The sequence below is a fragment of the Neopelma chrysocephalum genome, unplaced genomic scaffold (assembly GCF_003984885.1).
Source record: "Neopelma chrysocephalum unplaced genomic scaffold, ASM398488v2 Primary Assembly neopelma1_96, whole genome shotgun sequence".
NCBI lineage: Eukaryota > Metazoa > Chordata > Aves > Passeriformes > Pipridae > Neopelma > Neopelma chrysocephalum.
The window spans coordinates 546,114-562,098 of NW_020897759.1; the positions used below are offsets into that span (position 1 = coordinate 546,114).

At 38.1% G+C, this 15,985-nt stretch overlaps 1 protein-coding gene across 8 annotated transcripts in view; it reads left to right on the forward strand.

The window, feature by feature from the left end:
• Window positions 1-15,985, forward strand: part of CTNNA3 (catenin alpha 3) — a 428,400-nt gene that overhangs the window by 360,847 nt on the left and 51,568 nt on the right. For all 8 annotated transcript variants that reach the window (XM_027694077.1, XM_027694076.1, XM_027694078.1 and 5 more), the window contains one exon: window positions 7,669-7,761. In XM_027694077.1, the coding sequence (XP_027549878.1) occupies window positions 7,669-7,761 (93 nt within the window). The remainder of the gene's footprint in view (window positions 1-7,668; window positions 7,762-15,985) is intronic.

Genomic DNA, 15,985 nt, shown 5'->3' on the forward strand with positions numbered 1-15,985 from the left:
GTCTGATGTCCCAACTTGGTTACAGAAACGGGGAGATGGTGTGGAGAGCCCTTCGAAATGATAGTCACTGTTCTCCCCTCACCAAGAAATGTGGGAGGAAGTAGTCAGGTTGAAGAGGCATGATTTACCCTTGGGAAATCCGTGATAACTACTCCTAGTCACCACCGTGTCCTTCGTGTGCCTGGAAGTGTGTTCCAAGAGGAATCAGTCCATGACATTCCCAAGGACTGATAGGAGGGTGAGCAACCCATACTTTGCCTGTTTGTTCTTCCGTCCTTTATTAGAAATGGGAACCATTAGGAATTTTTGCAGAGTCAAAATGCAAAGCATCTCTCTGGTTGCCTTTGGAGTTACCCAGGCCTACAGTAATGATGTTTTAGACTGCCTTTAATACACACAGATGAGACAGACAAACAAGGTCTATTCTCGTCAAATGTTGGAGTAAAGTTTAGAAATGAAGTCTTCTATTTCAAACACAACCATAAAACTGGTAGGCCATATATAATTTACTTTATAATGATTACTAGCAAAAGAACAATGGCTCAATTGGCTTTTCACTATCTGTTTTCAAATAACTTAAGTATTTCCATTCTGAAGGAAATGTCTTAATTAACTTCCCACTAGATGGAGCAAATGTATGTCAACCCAGCAGAGGAAACAGGGAATACATTTTAGATCAGCAGAGCAACAAATCACTTCTATTAAAAACTACTACTCTTGTTAAATATTAGTTTTCTGAGTTTAAAATGGAAGCTTCTAAGCCATGTGATGAAGTTTCCCACTTCATAAGCATAAGCAAAGGATACACCTTGCATGGAGCTGTGTATCAGTTGTCATGGTTTTCATGGAATGAAGGCAGGGACTTGGGTTACAAGAGGTGTATGATTGTAATAGCTGTGTTTGATTGTATTTTCTGCTGTTGTTATTTGAGATTTGAAATTCTTTTCTAAAAGTCATTCCAAAAAAAGTGCTTCCTTGAAATGGAAAAAAGTAAAGAAGCTTTCAGGTTCCTATGTGAGTCCTCAGGTACCTGATCAAGGATTTGCACCCCTGAAATCTTAGCTTCTTTTCTGGTCACTGTATTGGTTTTATAAAAACTGCTTTTTTGTTTATAACTCTTACCCTTCTTGTATCTTTTGACCCTTATGGCTACAGTACCATTACTAGTTGGGATTTTCAGGCAGCTTTCAAGTTTTGTCCAACTTTTTGGATTAAATATGTGTTCAGAGCTTTTGCACAGCATAACTAGGTCAGTATTTTCGGGAATAAGTCTCCCTTCGAATTGCTGTAGGCATTATGTGAGAGTGGCATACCTACAAAGTACCATCAGGGCAAGGAAAGGGGAAGGAATGAAAACAGGGCTGAAATGCACATTTCCAACATAAAAAGTGTAGCTTAGGATAGAAAATGGGTGCTAAAACTCTCTGTGACAATTTATTCAGCTGTACCAACTTCACAGTTTTTATTTAAAAGGATTTTCAGAAGGCAGTACTCAAAAATTTCACTTTAAACTTTCCAGTTACACTCCTCAGCTCAGATCTTTCCTATCTCCTGGTCATTTATTGAGAAGGCTATTATCCTAATGTATGCTCAGTGAGGACAAAAAGCACAGGAATTGTCACATGGAATCAAATCTAGCTGTTTCTAATCGTGATTAATCTTTACTTTTTTTTGTCTTAACCTCCTGAATCAGAATGTTATAAGTTGTCTTGCTGTTAAACAGGCAAACAAAACCTTCTGGCATCCAGTAATAACAAGGCAACTTCTGTCCCACACTGAGTTCACAGCATTTATTAGTTTTAAAACCTCAACTCTTTACTGTATAACATAATCTTTTATTATTGAAAATATTTTCATCTTTCAGTGTTGAAGGTTATTATTTAATCTCATAAGTAATTAAGTTCTTTGGTCTTCACCAGAGTTTACGTTCTCACTAATCCTACCTGGAATTACAGCTTAAACATAAAAAAAATATTTTGCAAAATTTTCTCCGTTACTAACAAGAAATATTTATCCCCTACATTTGCAAATGAACTATTTGTAATATGTACAGGCTATGTCAGGAGAATGATTTTACTATTACTTGATGACAAATTCCTTGCCAGTGCTTGCTGACAATACTGCTGTCAAAGACAGAGTTCTGATCTCTGGTTTAATTAATCATTTGTTAGCTTTACATTACTAATATCATATGTATTGTGGTATGCAAAAGATGTCATTTTAAGGGGAGTGCCAAGAACAGATTTCAAGAATGATCAATGTGATCATTTTTAATAGAGGGGATGGTATTTGCCATAGCATTGAGATGTCACAATATTGACAGATTAAGAACATAGGATTTTAATTTGCCCTTTAGAATGTGGGGTTTATTGTTCTCAACACTCAAAGTAATTGCTTTTAGTGAAAACCTGAAAAGTACTTTTAATGACTAGACAGCAACAATTATATGAGGTTCTTACTAAATTAGTCATCAAAAATAAATAACACTTGCACTTTCTTGTTCTCTTTTTGATGCCTGAAAACTCTTGCTCTGGCAGTCTGTCATCTGGCAGAATTAAGTGTGGGATAATGGTGGTGTTGTGACTAACACACAAAAATATCAGCCACTAGCTAAATAATTGCAGAGCGCAGTATTTGTGCAGTTGTGACACATGTACCATAGTTTGTTACACCGAGTGACACGCAGCTTGACATGATGGAATTTTCAAAATATGGGCATTAGACAAATGCCCACAGTAGAATAGATAATCTCTTTAAATCCATTGTGTGCTCAGTGGAGAACATAATAGACAAACTCTGATCCTCCTGGAGTGCATACAAGCATTTCTGTTCCTGCTGTGGTATTTACACGACACAAATAGCTGCATTTGCAGGAGTATAATAAAGACATCACTCATCAACTCAGCTCCTCTGAAGGTGTTAGTCTGCTCTGCATTTTAGTATTGATTTGTGAAAAACAATGAGTGATGGGGCTGTTGAAACCAAGATAAGATAAAGCATAAGAGCATATAATGACATTTTAAAGGTCAGCATTTAATTGAATGTTAGATAAAAGCAGATAGCTCCCTTTCACCTCATGGTGCCTCTTTTTCCACATTTACATTGTGTATCTTGAGATTTTAGACTTGGCTCTGCATTATTTTCCAACAGCTGAGGACCTTTATTTGCAGGATTGATGGTTTTGTGGGTACATGTGAACATTAAAAATGAATGATCTGGGTGAAGTTGTTTGCATAATCACTTTTGAGAAGTGTTTTCATTAAAAAAAATTGTATTGGAGACAATGCTGTGAAACCTAGTCAAGCACATTGTTCTACAAAGCTTGGATTAGAAAGCAAACATGCCAAAAAGCCCATTTGCAACCAGTTTGGAAGAATTGGCAGAGTTCTAAAGACTGAGGCCCGACCTTGGTTTTATTAATTATTCTCTTTAAAATCCTAGTAGGAAAGCAAATGAAAAGGTTTGTCATCAGAGAGTGTTTTTCATTTCATAGATGAAAAGGTAATTCATATCTTGAAATCACCCAGGTGCAGTGGTAATGACTTGCTGTTGCAGCTTGAAGTTGAATACCAGGAAAGTACAAAATTCATCAGTATTAGACTTTGTGTCCTCAGCCTGAGCCTTCAGTGACAAAAGCATTGAGAATGCAGATATATTAGGATCACTGAAATGTGAAAAGGAATACACGCAACTTGTGTACCTTGTCAACAGTAGTAATGTAATTACAGCCTCAAATGTGTGTATAGGGATACCCTTGAATGCATTTTTGTCAGGATCAACAAAGGCTTTTCACAAATGATGGAAATCTCTCTTGGACCCCTGCACCAGGAGCCTGGGGCAGTGTCCTGTCCCCTCTCACACCTCTGCCCTTGCAGCCAGCCGTTACATTACCTTGTTTGGAGGCTGCTCAGGCTTCATCTTCTAATGAATTCCTCCCCTCCTCCAGCACCCCCAGGGAGACTGTTCAAGAGTTCTGCTCCTCTGGCTGCTGGAAACCCTTTTCTCATTTTTCCTGTTTAAATTTATTTCTAAACTCTGTTTCCCAGTGTGCTGCACACATGAGTTTGTGAGTTATTGCTGGCTGGAGTCTTGTGCAGGATTTCATTTTACCTCAATGTTCTTCCTTACGTTTACTGTAAATTCCATACTTTGTATGTCTTAATAGGGAATTTGCTGTCTTGTATTCATCCTGTAACCACCTGCAACACCCAACTCTCTTCTCTTCTGTCGCTTGCTGTTGCTGAGATTCCTCTTAGGGAGGTTATCTGCAGTGTATGTCAGAGCCCTAAATACTCAACCTTAAACAATACTTTCAACTTCCTTCCATGATTCTAACTGCAGTCCTCAAGCTCTGCTATTCTCTCTGGGCAAGATTTCTGATTATTGATGATAGCACCCTATTTTGTATTGCAAGCCCTCACATTTCACACCTGTTCAAACATGCATCAAACATTCCTGTTGAATATCCACGTTTGAAAATGGATATTCATAAAAACAGTTACATGTCTGTCTCAGGTATTTAATAAATAATCATGACAGCAACATGAAATTACATAAAACAGCTTTCAAGGAGAGAAAACAATTGAGTAACTACTTCTGTTGTTCTCATGGTGGTGGGTCTTTTCAGTTTTTGGTGCTTTGTGTCTGAAAACGATGATAGTTTGTGGTTTGTGATTGAAAGTTTGATAAATCAAGTTTCTTTCTGGTTGAAATTTTGTCCTTAGTCTTTAATAACTGGATAGGTTTGGATTTTCTTTTCTGAATTCTGTAGTAGCAATAATTCAAAACCTGGGAGATCTGGGCTTTGGAGAGAAGAGATTCAGTGGGAGTGCACTCTTCTGGCTGGAAAAATGGGCTTTCTGCAAGGAACTTCTCATCCCGACCACAAATAAATTTTACTACCCTGAAAAGGGCATATACATTGTTTTAAAAAAAATTAGTTTTCTGACAACATATATAGCAGGAGGGGTTTAGGTGAGCACACTTGCACTTAGACCCTGAGCCATCATTCTGCAGATGAATAAAGGGTTGGAGAGGGAATCCCTGTGCCAGTGCAGCTGGAAAGAGGTCTCTGTTCTATGATCTGCAGTTTTGAAAGTGCCAGATCAGATTAATATAATGATGATCTTTTTCTTCAGAAAGCTTTCCTGAGACTGTGGTTTATAGGTGTATTATACCAGAGTCATTTTGCTGACCTCTTTGCTTTCAAGGTTTCCATGATGAGGCTGGTAATATTTACACAGCTCAACTTCACAGAAAAATAGTATTAATGTGACTGTCTGGTATGGTTTGAAGCTGGCTCCCTGCCAAATCTCCAAACCTCACCACAACAGCTTCCCCCTCCCCCCTCAAACCAAGGGAGAAGAGAGAAAAAAAACCCAAGAGAGCCGAAACAAGAGAGAGACAGCTAAAGCAATATGTATAAATATATTTACACTTATATTACAGTTATATAGAATTGAAATATATGTACAATTTCAGAAGGAAAAGGGAAAGGGAAGGGGGAAGGGGAAAAAAAAGGAACAAAACCAAAATAAAATTTATATATATCCCGATCAATAGCCCAAGATCTAGCAACTAAAAGAATTAGCAGAGAATATCTTACTACTCTCCTTGGGACAACAGAAAGTCGTGCTGGAGCGACCGCCGGCAACCTCCGCCTCCAAGGGTTGACAAGGCCTTACCAGGCCTCACTCCCCAACCCGACAGACTCAACAGCAGGGAAACCTGCACCTCCAAAGCCGCCGGAAGGAAAGAGGGGCAAAAACCTCTCCTCCTTTCTTCTTATACCCCAGCTTACGTAAAAATCGTAGGGAATACTGGGTAAATCTGGGCACTTCCTTGGTTACAAACTGGTCACCAAGGAAGGGCTAGACTAAACTACCACACTGTCTTTAAATGATTAACCATTCTGCCCCATCCCGACATTTTGTATTCCATGTTTCACAGAAGAAAGAAACCCTATACTGGAAATGTGGGATTGTCAAAGATTCCCAAGTTATCTGTTCACCCAGGAAGAATGGTGCTCTGCTGTCCTGAATCCAGCTTTATGATCACTGGGGCAAAAATTTGTAACTAATTTATTAAAATCTAAGAATGACAATATTCTATTTTTTTTTTTTTTAAATAATAACCCAAGTATAGTGTAGCTTTAAAAGAAAGTGACTTTTTTTTCTATAAGCTGAATCAAGGCTATTACCTGCCTGAGGGCCCTGGTCAGTGTAATCCTGAGAAGCTGAAGTTACTCTGTTTTAATAACCTTTCTGTTATTGGTCCTCTAATAAGTGTCTGTATGTGTTTCAATCCAAGTGAGTTTGTGATATATTTTTTCATTGCAGGGATATCCACCCACAAGAAAATCTCATTTTGCTTCCACACTGCAAATTTTTCAAACAACTTTTGTATAGTAACAGCCTTTGGATACTGTGGAATTCTTACCATGTCTAATTCCAGGTTTAAAACTGAGACTTCACAACACTGGTAGTCTTTGCCTGAAAATAAGATGTTCCTTTTCCCACTTCACCAGTGTAGCACCATGCTCATCTTCACCCCAAAAATTGGTTGCCTGTTTTCTTGAGGAAGTTTAGGTGCGTTTTTTGCTGCCAGCATATTATTTCTACCAACTTGTGCACCAGCTTGGTGAAACCTGCAGTGCCCCTCACAACAGACCTTCTTTGTATGTAACTTGACAGTAAAAATATGAAGGTGAGAACATAAAGCAATTCCGGATTAAAAAAATTATATTTGACTTGTTTGATAATTGGGTAAAAGTAATGACTGGGTTTCTTTCTGCCTGTCTTTTGGTAAGGTTATCTGGTAGTCCAGCCCTTGGCATGTTTCTCTTGGCACGTCAGATTTTGGGGTGCTAAGAACGCCTGGATTTTCTGGATCTTAAGCTGATAGTAGATCATTCAGTAGTAGATCTCTCACCACTTAAGTAGAATTTGGTTATATGTATTTTTGGTACTTAAAAATGTGAAGTTACTCAATAAAGGAAAATTTCTTCAGTGCTCTGTTGCATTGGCAGAACCAATATTATGCTTTAAATAGTTCATAGTCCTGGAAGTTTTTGTGTGCTTTGTTGTGCAGTGTTTTTTCAATGTAAGTAAACTTGCTTTTAATGTTTTATTTGTTGTCCTTTATAAAGTCACTTTCATTGTGATTTTCTTACTATGTTATTTATGATAAAATGTCAGAATTCTGCATAACCCCCCTTTCTTTTAATATTTTTTGGTAAGTGGGAAGGAGGAAATAAATCTGAAGACCTTGATTGTATAGAAAATTGCTCTTCCATAAATTAAACAGACTCACAGGATTAAATGGCACTTTAGGTGACTAGAAGGAACAGACAGTGACATATGAAATAATACCACGTTTACAAATAGCAAATTAGGGCCACCTAATTTTTCCTGTAATGCAGGAACTTGTGCTGCTTGATGGAATTGATAAGTGACACATTCAAAATCCCTTTTTGCCATGTAAAGGTTTCTTGTAAGACATGTAAGTCATTTAAGTTTCTAGCGGCAACAACACAATATTTAAACACAAAGTTTGGTAGCTGCTGGAAGGGGACTGGTTTTTGTTTGTCAAACGTTATCTTAGTTTGACACGAGTACCAAAGTTACCAACCACAAAGGAAAATAACCCATTTCTGGATTTTTTCTGCAGACACCTGAAGAGCTGGAAGATGTGTCTGACCTTGAAGAAGACCATGATGCACGTAGTCGTACCAGTATCCAGACTGAGGGGAAGACTGACAGGGTACGTATCACACCAGCTGATGCTCAAAGCGCTGTGACCAGGGAAAAACACTACTGTTTTACTGTTCCTGTAAAGCCACTTAAAGTCATCCAGTGAATCATTAAAATCTTCTTCAGCTCTTAATAGATTTCTGAAAGTGTGTGGAGGACATAAAGCTGATGTGTATGATCTGAAACAGAGAGAGACTGCAATTAAGTTGGAAATACTTTGTGAACGTACAATTAAACTGAAAGTTACTGAACAAAATTCCAGGAGGTTACAGTTTCATAAATGTGGCTTTGTCTAATAGAGGCTGAATTAATAAGGAATGGTTTTTACAAGGGTCTTACTGAAGCCTGCAGTGCGTGTTAACCAAAAATAAGCTCTGCATATGAGAGACTTCACATACACAGAAGAGAAAGGGATATATCTGGAATCTGAGCCACTGCAGTATGTGAATTACAGACATTTCCTGCTGTGTTCATGTGTGCACCTGTTCTGTAGTTTATTGCTTAACTAGGGAATTCATGAGGAGGTATGAAGAACTTCCTACAGCATTGGACAATGTCTGTATTTCCAGAAGTTCAGAATCTGGCATTCCTGTTGTAGCATCATTTAACCTGAGGACTCGCCTGCACTGCTGGGTTTTGTTTATTGTTTACACTAAAACATTTTGAAGAGCTTGAAAACATTTTTAAGACAGCTATAGTTTTCTTAGTACAAAATCAAAGTATTTAGCAAACATTCGTCTTCTTTATGTTTCCATTTTAAATAATGTTTCAGCAAAGCTGTTCTCTATTCACAGCTTTCTGACATGGAAAGATCCATGGGGCCAGAAGTGTCTACTTCATTACTTGTTTGCTTAATACCTAGAGCAGTAATGGATCTCTCACTCCTGATTGATTCTGGTATTACTCCTGTAATGGAAATTATAAATGATAGAACTAGTTGGGAAAAAGGCAAACTTTTCTGTATGAAAAGAATTATGTCCAAAAACGGTGTTTTAATTCATGTCTGCTTTTTAGCAAACACATTTTTTTATTCAACAAATATTTTCTTTATTAACACCCTAAATACTAATGAAAAAACACTAACCAAAATGAATGCAGTTCACTTGTGTTGCACATGTGCATATCATTTGTTAATTAACTGTCAGTGAATTCTTAAAACGTTGTGAGAAGTGTAATAACTATGTGAAAGACCATCTCATACAGTCTTATTTTTCAATAAACTTAACTGGCAATTAAATTATACTAGCTGCCCTTTGCAATTTAAATTAATCTTTGTAAATGTTAGCACATTTTCCTCAAATTAAAGGCTAAAATTTGTATCGTAGTTAAGAAAGGCAGGGTTTTCCATCAAAATGTCATCCCTATAGAACGTCATGAATTTTTTTTGGAACAGGTACGGAGGATGTGCTTGCATATTTTCGTAAATATCCCATAATGAAAGCAGTTGAAGATTTTCTCTCACTGGGAAAACAGAAGTAGTAGTTTGTAGATATTTACTATCAAAATGTAGTAACGAAAGATCCACTAAAACTTTAGGGATCACATTTTCATGCACGGTCTTCTACTTCTCAAATAAAACAGAGTAGTTTTTCAAAGGGAATGCTTTTTGTGAAAAGAAAGCCATAAATAACAGATTCCAGACAATGGCACAAAGCAAGAAGTAAGTGCTGAAGACAGTTGTAGGTAGGGAGGTGGCTGTCCAGAACCAGAGCCATGGCAGAGTTACTGCTGTGGAGAGGTGTTTCTGGGATGTGCTTTTCCTTGTGCTGCCACAGGGTATTTATTTAGTCTGCAGTGTCAGTGAATTTGGTGGGTAGGTGGAAGGAACTGTTACAGATAAACTATGGTTAATATATCTGAAAAGAACCCTTATTATAACATTATAGTATGTTCTATTTTTCTTCCATTTCTCCTTAAAGTAATACGATTGCTGTGAATGTTCTTTTTTGTGGGATCTAGATAGCAGTCATGGCTTAAAGACTGATTCTGTATCTTGGAAAGGTTTTCCTAAATTTCCAAGCTATCAGGGCCATAAATGGCACATTACCTCCCAAAGTAATAGAAAATTATAGCTTTGGCTAAATTACATACATACCCACTCAGCCTAAATCAACATATTGACAGAAACCTGCATACACTTTTTTTTTAACAGATGTATGAACAAATCCTTTTGCTGCTGCAGCAAATAAGAACAATGATTTAAGGCCTCTTTATTTGGACTCCTATTTGATATTGATATTGATATTTGAAGATTTATACCTAGAACCTGTTTAGCAATATGAAGAGTCTGTGTAGAGAAGATAGATTTTGAGGTTTAGACAGAGTTTGTGCCATTTTGTGTTCTACAGCAGATTTCTGTGCTGTTGGGAAGCTGTTCCATGCAGGGCTGACACCAGGAATGACTGTGTTCCAGAAGTGGTTTGGCAGGATTGCAGAGTAACCTTTTTTCCTCCTTGAGTTCATTCTCTTGGGCATTTCAACTGTAATAATTCAATTTTATTTATACATATCTGGCTCCATACTAGTTCCGCATAACAGCACTCTTGATTCCTCTTGCTTTGTCAAGAGTGCTGTAATTTCTTCTCTGTCACATCTCTCACTGCTCCGACAGGGAACTAGTGCCTTTTTTCTTTCTGTTTTTATCACAACATATAAAACCGAATGTGATGTGTGTATGCCAATTGTAACAAAGGCTACATCTTAACTAGCAAATCTCATTTCCCTTATGCAGGAAACAGTCATGTATTATTAATCACACCTTCTTCAGAATCTATGTCTATAAAGAGAGAGTATAGGTTAGTGGTGAGATAGCAGGACTGAGATTTGACCTTGTATTTATGTACCTGACTCATCTTGAAAATGTTACTTCCTTGATCTTTTCCCTCAGATAATTCCATTTTTCTGAGATGAATATGATAGTGCCTGTGGCACCAGCTCACTCTGTGGGATACAAGTTAACTTGGGCAATGTGCTGTGAGATCTTTCTGTGTTTAAACTGCATAGAAATACTCATTGTTATTTGTAGGGTGATTTTATATCCTTGAAGAAGATCCTTAGGATCAAATCCTTAGCTACTATAGAAACAGGTACTGCTTGTGGATCCAAGGGCTAATGCAGTTTTTCTCAGCTGAAAGTTAGACCTCCCTCTGGTTGTTGTGTCTAATTTGTGTAGTCAGCTCTGCAGGCTTATCACACGCTAATTTTGCCTGAGGAAATTTATGCCATCATGATCAGAGCAATTCCACTGAGGTAGTTACTGTCTTATTATCATATGATTTTTGTGTTGAAGAGAAGGTCAAGCCAGAATTTACCCCATTCATTTTCAGACTTAGAGGACAACGTACATGTTAATGATCAGAGAAAAAATATTCTAAGTGTTTAAAGTTACTAAATTAATGAAGAGAACAGCTTAGCTTCGTTTCAGAGTTACTGCTGCAGGAGAAGGTGATCATATTGAAGAAGAGGCAAAATGTTTTACCTCATAACATAATCCACTTAGGGATGACAAGAGCAGAACTGCTTTCAGGCAACCACCCACCCACATTGTTTTTTTCAGAGTTCTGCAGACAGTTTTGTTGAATGCACTGACAAAAACATCTGAGAGTAAGATCATGTTTTGTACAGGTTTGTTCCATACTATGTTTGTGCAACAATTCTGGGCTGATAAAAAATTGGCTCAGTGTGTATTGTGAGTGAGAAAATCCAGGCTGAATTATTTCACCGTTTTATTTGCGTTACATCTTAAATACAGCGATCAATTATATATGTCTAAAAATATACCAAATTCTAAGAAGAGAGAAGAGATATAAAAGCAAACACCAAGAACTGTTGATACTTACATAAAAAATAGTTAGAGGGGAAGTTAAGTTTGCCATCAAATGAATTAGCTATTCTTATTCAAGTAGCAAATACTTTACATCTAAGTTCCTGCATTAGTAGAAATGCTGGTATACATTAACAGGAAGCATGTGCTATTTTGTAAATAAAAAAGCCAATTTTAGAATATTTAATTGGTTTAATTTTTATCAAAGCCACTCACAAGCATGAAATACTGATAATAAGAATTCAAACATAACGAAAATAACTACTGCAATTTTGAGTAGGTTCTATGAGTAGTAATTTTGGCACTTCATACATAGCAAAAGTAGTCATGATCTATCAAAAGCATTTAATTTTCTTGCCAATTTTTAACCCAATTTCAGTAAAGGGGAGAGATTAAGTTAAGGTCTCAAGGTTGTAGGAGTATATTTTTTTCTTTATACCTCATATGTGGCAATTAGGCATGTTAGTACTAATCTTATCTGCAATGGACACAGATATGTGACATTTCCTTTCTGCATGTATAATTTTTTTTTTGTACTTGTACATCCTTTTCCTATGTCCTCTCTCTTTTGGAAACTCCAGGTTAAATAACTCCAATAACCTTAACTAATCCTTTAAGATAATGGTTTCTCTGTGTCCTTTTGGTCTGTTTTTCTTTCCTCTGCAGCTGGTTAATAACTTCTTAAATTTGGTGTCCAGACTATTTGTATTGCTAAACTCATTCAGCCAGCTGTGGTCTTAGCAACAAGCACTAGTGTAAGGTTTACACTGTTTTCTCCTGTATGCATACCTAGGAATGAGTTTTGGATGAGGTTTGCCTTTTTGCCAACTACAAATCCCCACCCACAGAACTGCCAATAACTGGTTTTGTCTCAGGTCTGTGCATTTTGGCGAGTTTTTTTTAGATGTGAAGCCTCGTGCTTTTCTCAGCTGAAATACATCCCATGATTTTTTCAGGTCAGTTCTCAAGTTTCTCACGACTGCTTTGAATTGTAAACCAGGCCTCTTCCCCTGCAAAGGTGTGGTGTGTATTCTGGGTTGTGTCATCCACACCATTAGTGAAAATACTGACTAATGCCAGAGTCAGGGCATTCCCTTCAGGACTTTGCCCTCTAGTCTGGTGTCTGTTCTTCATAAGTATTCTGTGAGCAGTTTTCTAACCAGTATCACGTCCACCCAATGGCAACTACATCTAGATCATATTTCCCTAGATTATTTATAAGGATGACATGAGAACTGGTCGCAAAACTCTAGTGAAGCCCAGATTTATGGCGTGTTGCTTTTTCATGTGTAACCCTATAGCCCTGGGACAAAGAGAAATTAGATTAATATCACACAGTTGCATCATCTTAGTCCACCTTTTTAGCGGAGGCTGATGCAAAAATGGTATTAAATTTTTTTTTCTATTATCTCCCTATCAATTTATCCAATTATATTCTATCTAAAAATAGAGGGGAACTGTCACGGCAGCACAAATGAGACATTCTCTGAATTTGTTCAAAGAATGCTGGACTTCAGCAGGTTTGCTACAAGTCTTAAAACTGTGAGAAGACAACTGGTGACAGCAGGTAGTAAACTTATCAAAAGAAACACAGCTTCTCCCTGCTGTCAGTGTCACACACCCACACAGTTCATCTTCTGGGACGTGTGTTCACTTTGCTATGAATTGCTGAATATCCACCATTCTCTTTTTCACTTCTTTATCCAAACTCAAAAATATTATTCCCTCGGTAGAAAAAGTAGGGTTCTGTAGATTAGTTTTGGTCTCATGCTCACCTTCCTGATGAAATGGAATCATCGAATCACAGAATGCTTTGGATTGGAAGGGACCTTAAAGATCATCTCTTTCCAAACCCTGCCATGGGCAGGCATGCCAAGTTTGTTCAAGAAAAAAGCAAGTAAAGGTCATGACTGGAACTGTTTTGCAACAGTTTGATTGAAATATGTTGCTCATATTTCCTTTGAGTGACTTGAAGGGATCCTGTTCACTTCCACAAGATGTTCAGCTGGCTGCAGCAGGAGAGCAGGAACAGAGGTGAGGTGGCTCCTTGTGGCTGCTGAGTCTGTGGGGGAAGGAAAAGCTTAGCTCTCAAAGAAGGCAAGGCAGGGACATGAATCAGGTCTTTTGGGATCTCTGCCGTTATAACTACACTATGTGAAAAACAGGTTATTTTGTGTTTTTGCTTGTACAAGCTCTGAAGAGTTTTTCACATGCTCAGTCATGAGAGTGGGGTTTGTTTCTCTGCAACCTACAAAATTGCAGAAAAACAGAGTTTTCCTCTTTTCTTCTCTGTAGTTACATGACATATTGCAGCCTGCAAAGCAGGAAGTGTTAAATAATTTTCAAAGAGAGGTTCTTTGCTCTTGCTTTAATGTATTGTGCTGCTTTTGGTTGCTTTTCTTTCCTTCCTGGTTCCTGTAAGTGGTAAGAATTTTGGTGGTGTGGATCTGGCCAGGCATTTGGTTTTAGGGGTCAGGAAAGAAAAAAAAAAGGCATGTCAATCTGAGACTTAGGGACAATAACCTTACATTTATATAAAAGTCAAATCCTTAGAGGGAAACCAGGGACAAAGGTAGGCAAAAGGCCAGTTCTTTGGGTTGGGATCTTACTGGCAAGCAATGCACCAGCGAGAGGAGAGTCAAAATCTTCACCAAGTACTTACTCCACATGTGTCCTTAAATGGCCTTAAAAGTTCAGTTTCTCTGATGGAGAATTGACTGAAACTTGAAAGGGGCTGGAATGAAAAGAAACACCAATCTCACAGGGTAAGTCAAGTTGCAAATGGGAGAATGCAAATAACATAAGCCCAGTGCTGGAGAATCCAGCTAAAATAAATAGCCTTCTGAGGAGTTAATTCAGGGAAATTAAAGATAAAAATCTATACCTTTTTTTTAATAGAAGAAAGAAAATATCAAAAATATAACTGCTACTCTCACCTAGTCTTAATTCTGTTATCTGCTGCTGCAATAAAAACATTTTTGTCTTGGAAGTAATGAAAAAGTCATTTTCTCCTGGTGGACAAAATAAACCTGTAGTCATGTAATAGCAGTCATTCAATTTAGATCTTTATTTCACAATTACCATTATGTTGCCTATTTTGATACAAAATCAAATCTGTGCTTAAAAGGGTGTGTATCCAATTGTTTTATTTTGTTGCTGTACACGGTTTTAAAGCATTATGAGGGAAAGGAGAGAAAAGACAAGGTCAGAATTATAGTTTCCTTTGCCCCTTTGTTCCAGTGGATAATGTGTCTCATTCCACCTGAAGCTCATTATTGTTGGCAGATAGCAGGATACTGTATGTCACAGCTCCCTCATTAAAATGTCATCTTTCTTGTGGTTTCAAGATCCAGGCCTGTGATCTTGAACTCAAACCAGTACAGAAGCTGGGGGCTAGGAAATACCATAGACATCCACCAATCAGCAAACATGCATCAGAGCATAAAAAGGTCTCTTCCTTCTGTAGCCCAGCTCTTTATTTACTTTCATACCTTTGCCATTGTTGTGGTTTAACCCCAGCTGGCAACTCAGCCCCACACAGCTGCTTGCTCACCCCCCCACCTTGGGAATGGGCAGAGAATAGGAAGAGTAAAAGTGGGAATGCTTGAGATAAAGTCAGTTTAGTAGGTAAAGCAAAAGCTGTGCATATAAGCAAAGCAAACCAAGGAATTCATTGCTCACTTCCCTGGGCAGGCAGGTGTTCAGCCATCCCCAGGACAGCAGGGCTCCATCACATGCAGTGGTGAGTTGGGAAGGCAAACACCTCTGAATGTTCCCTTTCTTCTTCTTCCCCCAGCTTTATGTGCTGGGATATCCCTTGGGTCAGTTGGGATCAGCTGTCTCCTCTGTGTCCCCTCCCAGCTCCTTGTGTCCCCACAGCCTCCTTGCTTGGTGGGGTGAGGTGAGGGGCAGGTGAGGCCTTGGCTCTGTGTGAGCTCTGCTCAGCAATAACAAAACATGGTTATTTTACCAACGTGTGTTCTGGCACAAATCCAAAACAGCCCATGCTAACTACTGTGGAGAAAATTAACTACCCCAGCCAAAAAACAGCACACCCAGCAAGCTTATCCTACAGCCATGAGGAAAGTGTACCTTGGTCTTCTCTGGTCTATTTAGTTTTGTGGGTTTTTCAACAAAACAAGAGAAGTAGTCCTCAAAACAGTTTCACTTTCTAAGTCTGTGACTGTAGGGTGGTTCTGACCACTGTATGGTGGTTCCTTCCACCCTTAAGCATTCTGTGATTCTCTGTGATTCTGTGACTGCAATTATAACATAGTTACATGTTGGGAAACCTGTAATTTCCAGTAATTTGTATAAAAGAGAAAATTAACCCTGTGCCAGAGTGATTCTAGCATAATAAGATCTCTGAAAAGACATGGCTTGAAAAACATATGCATTACATATAAGACTG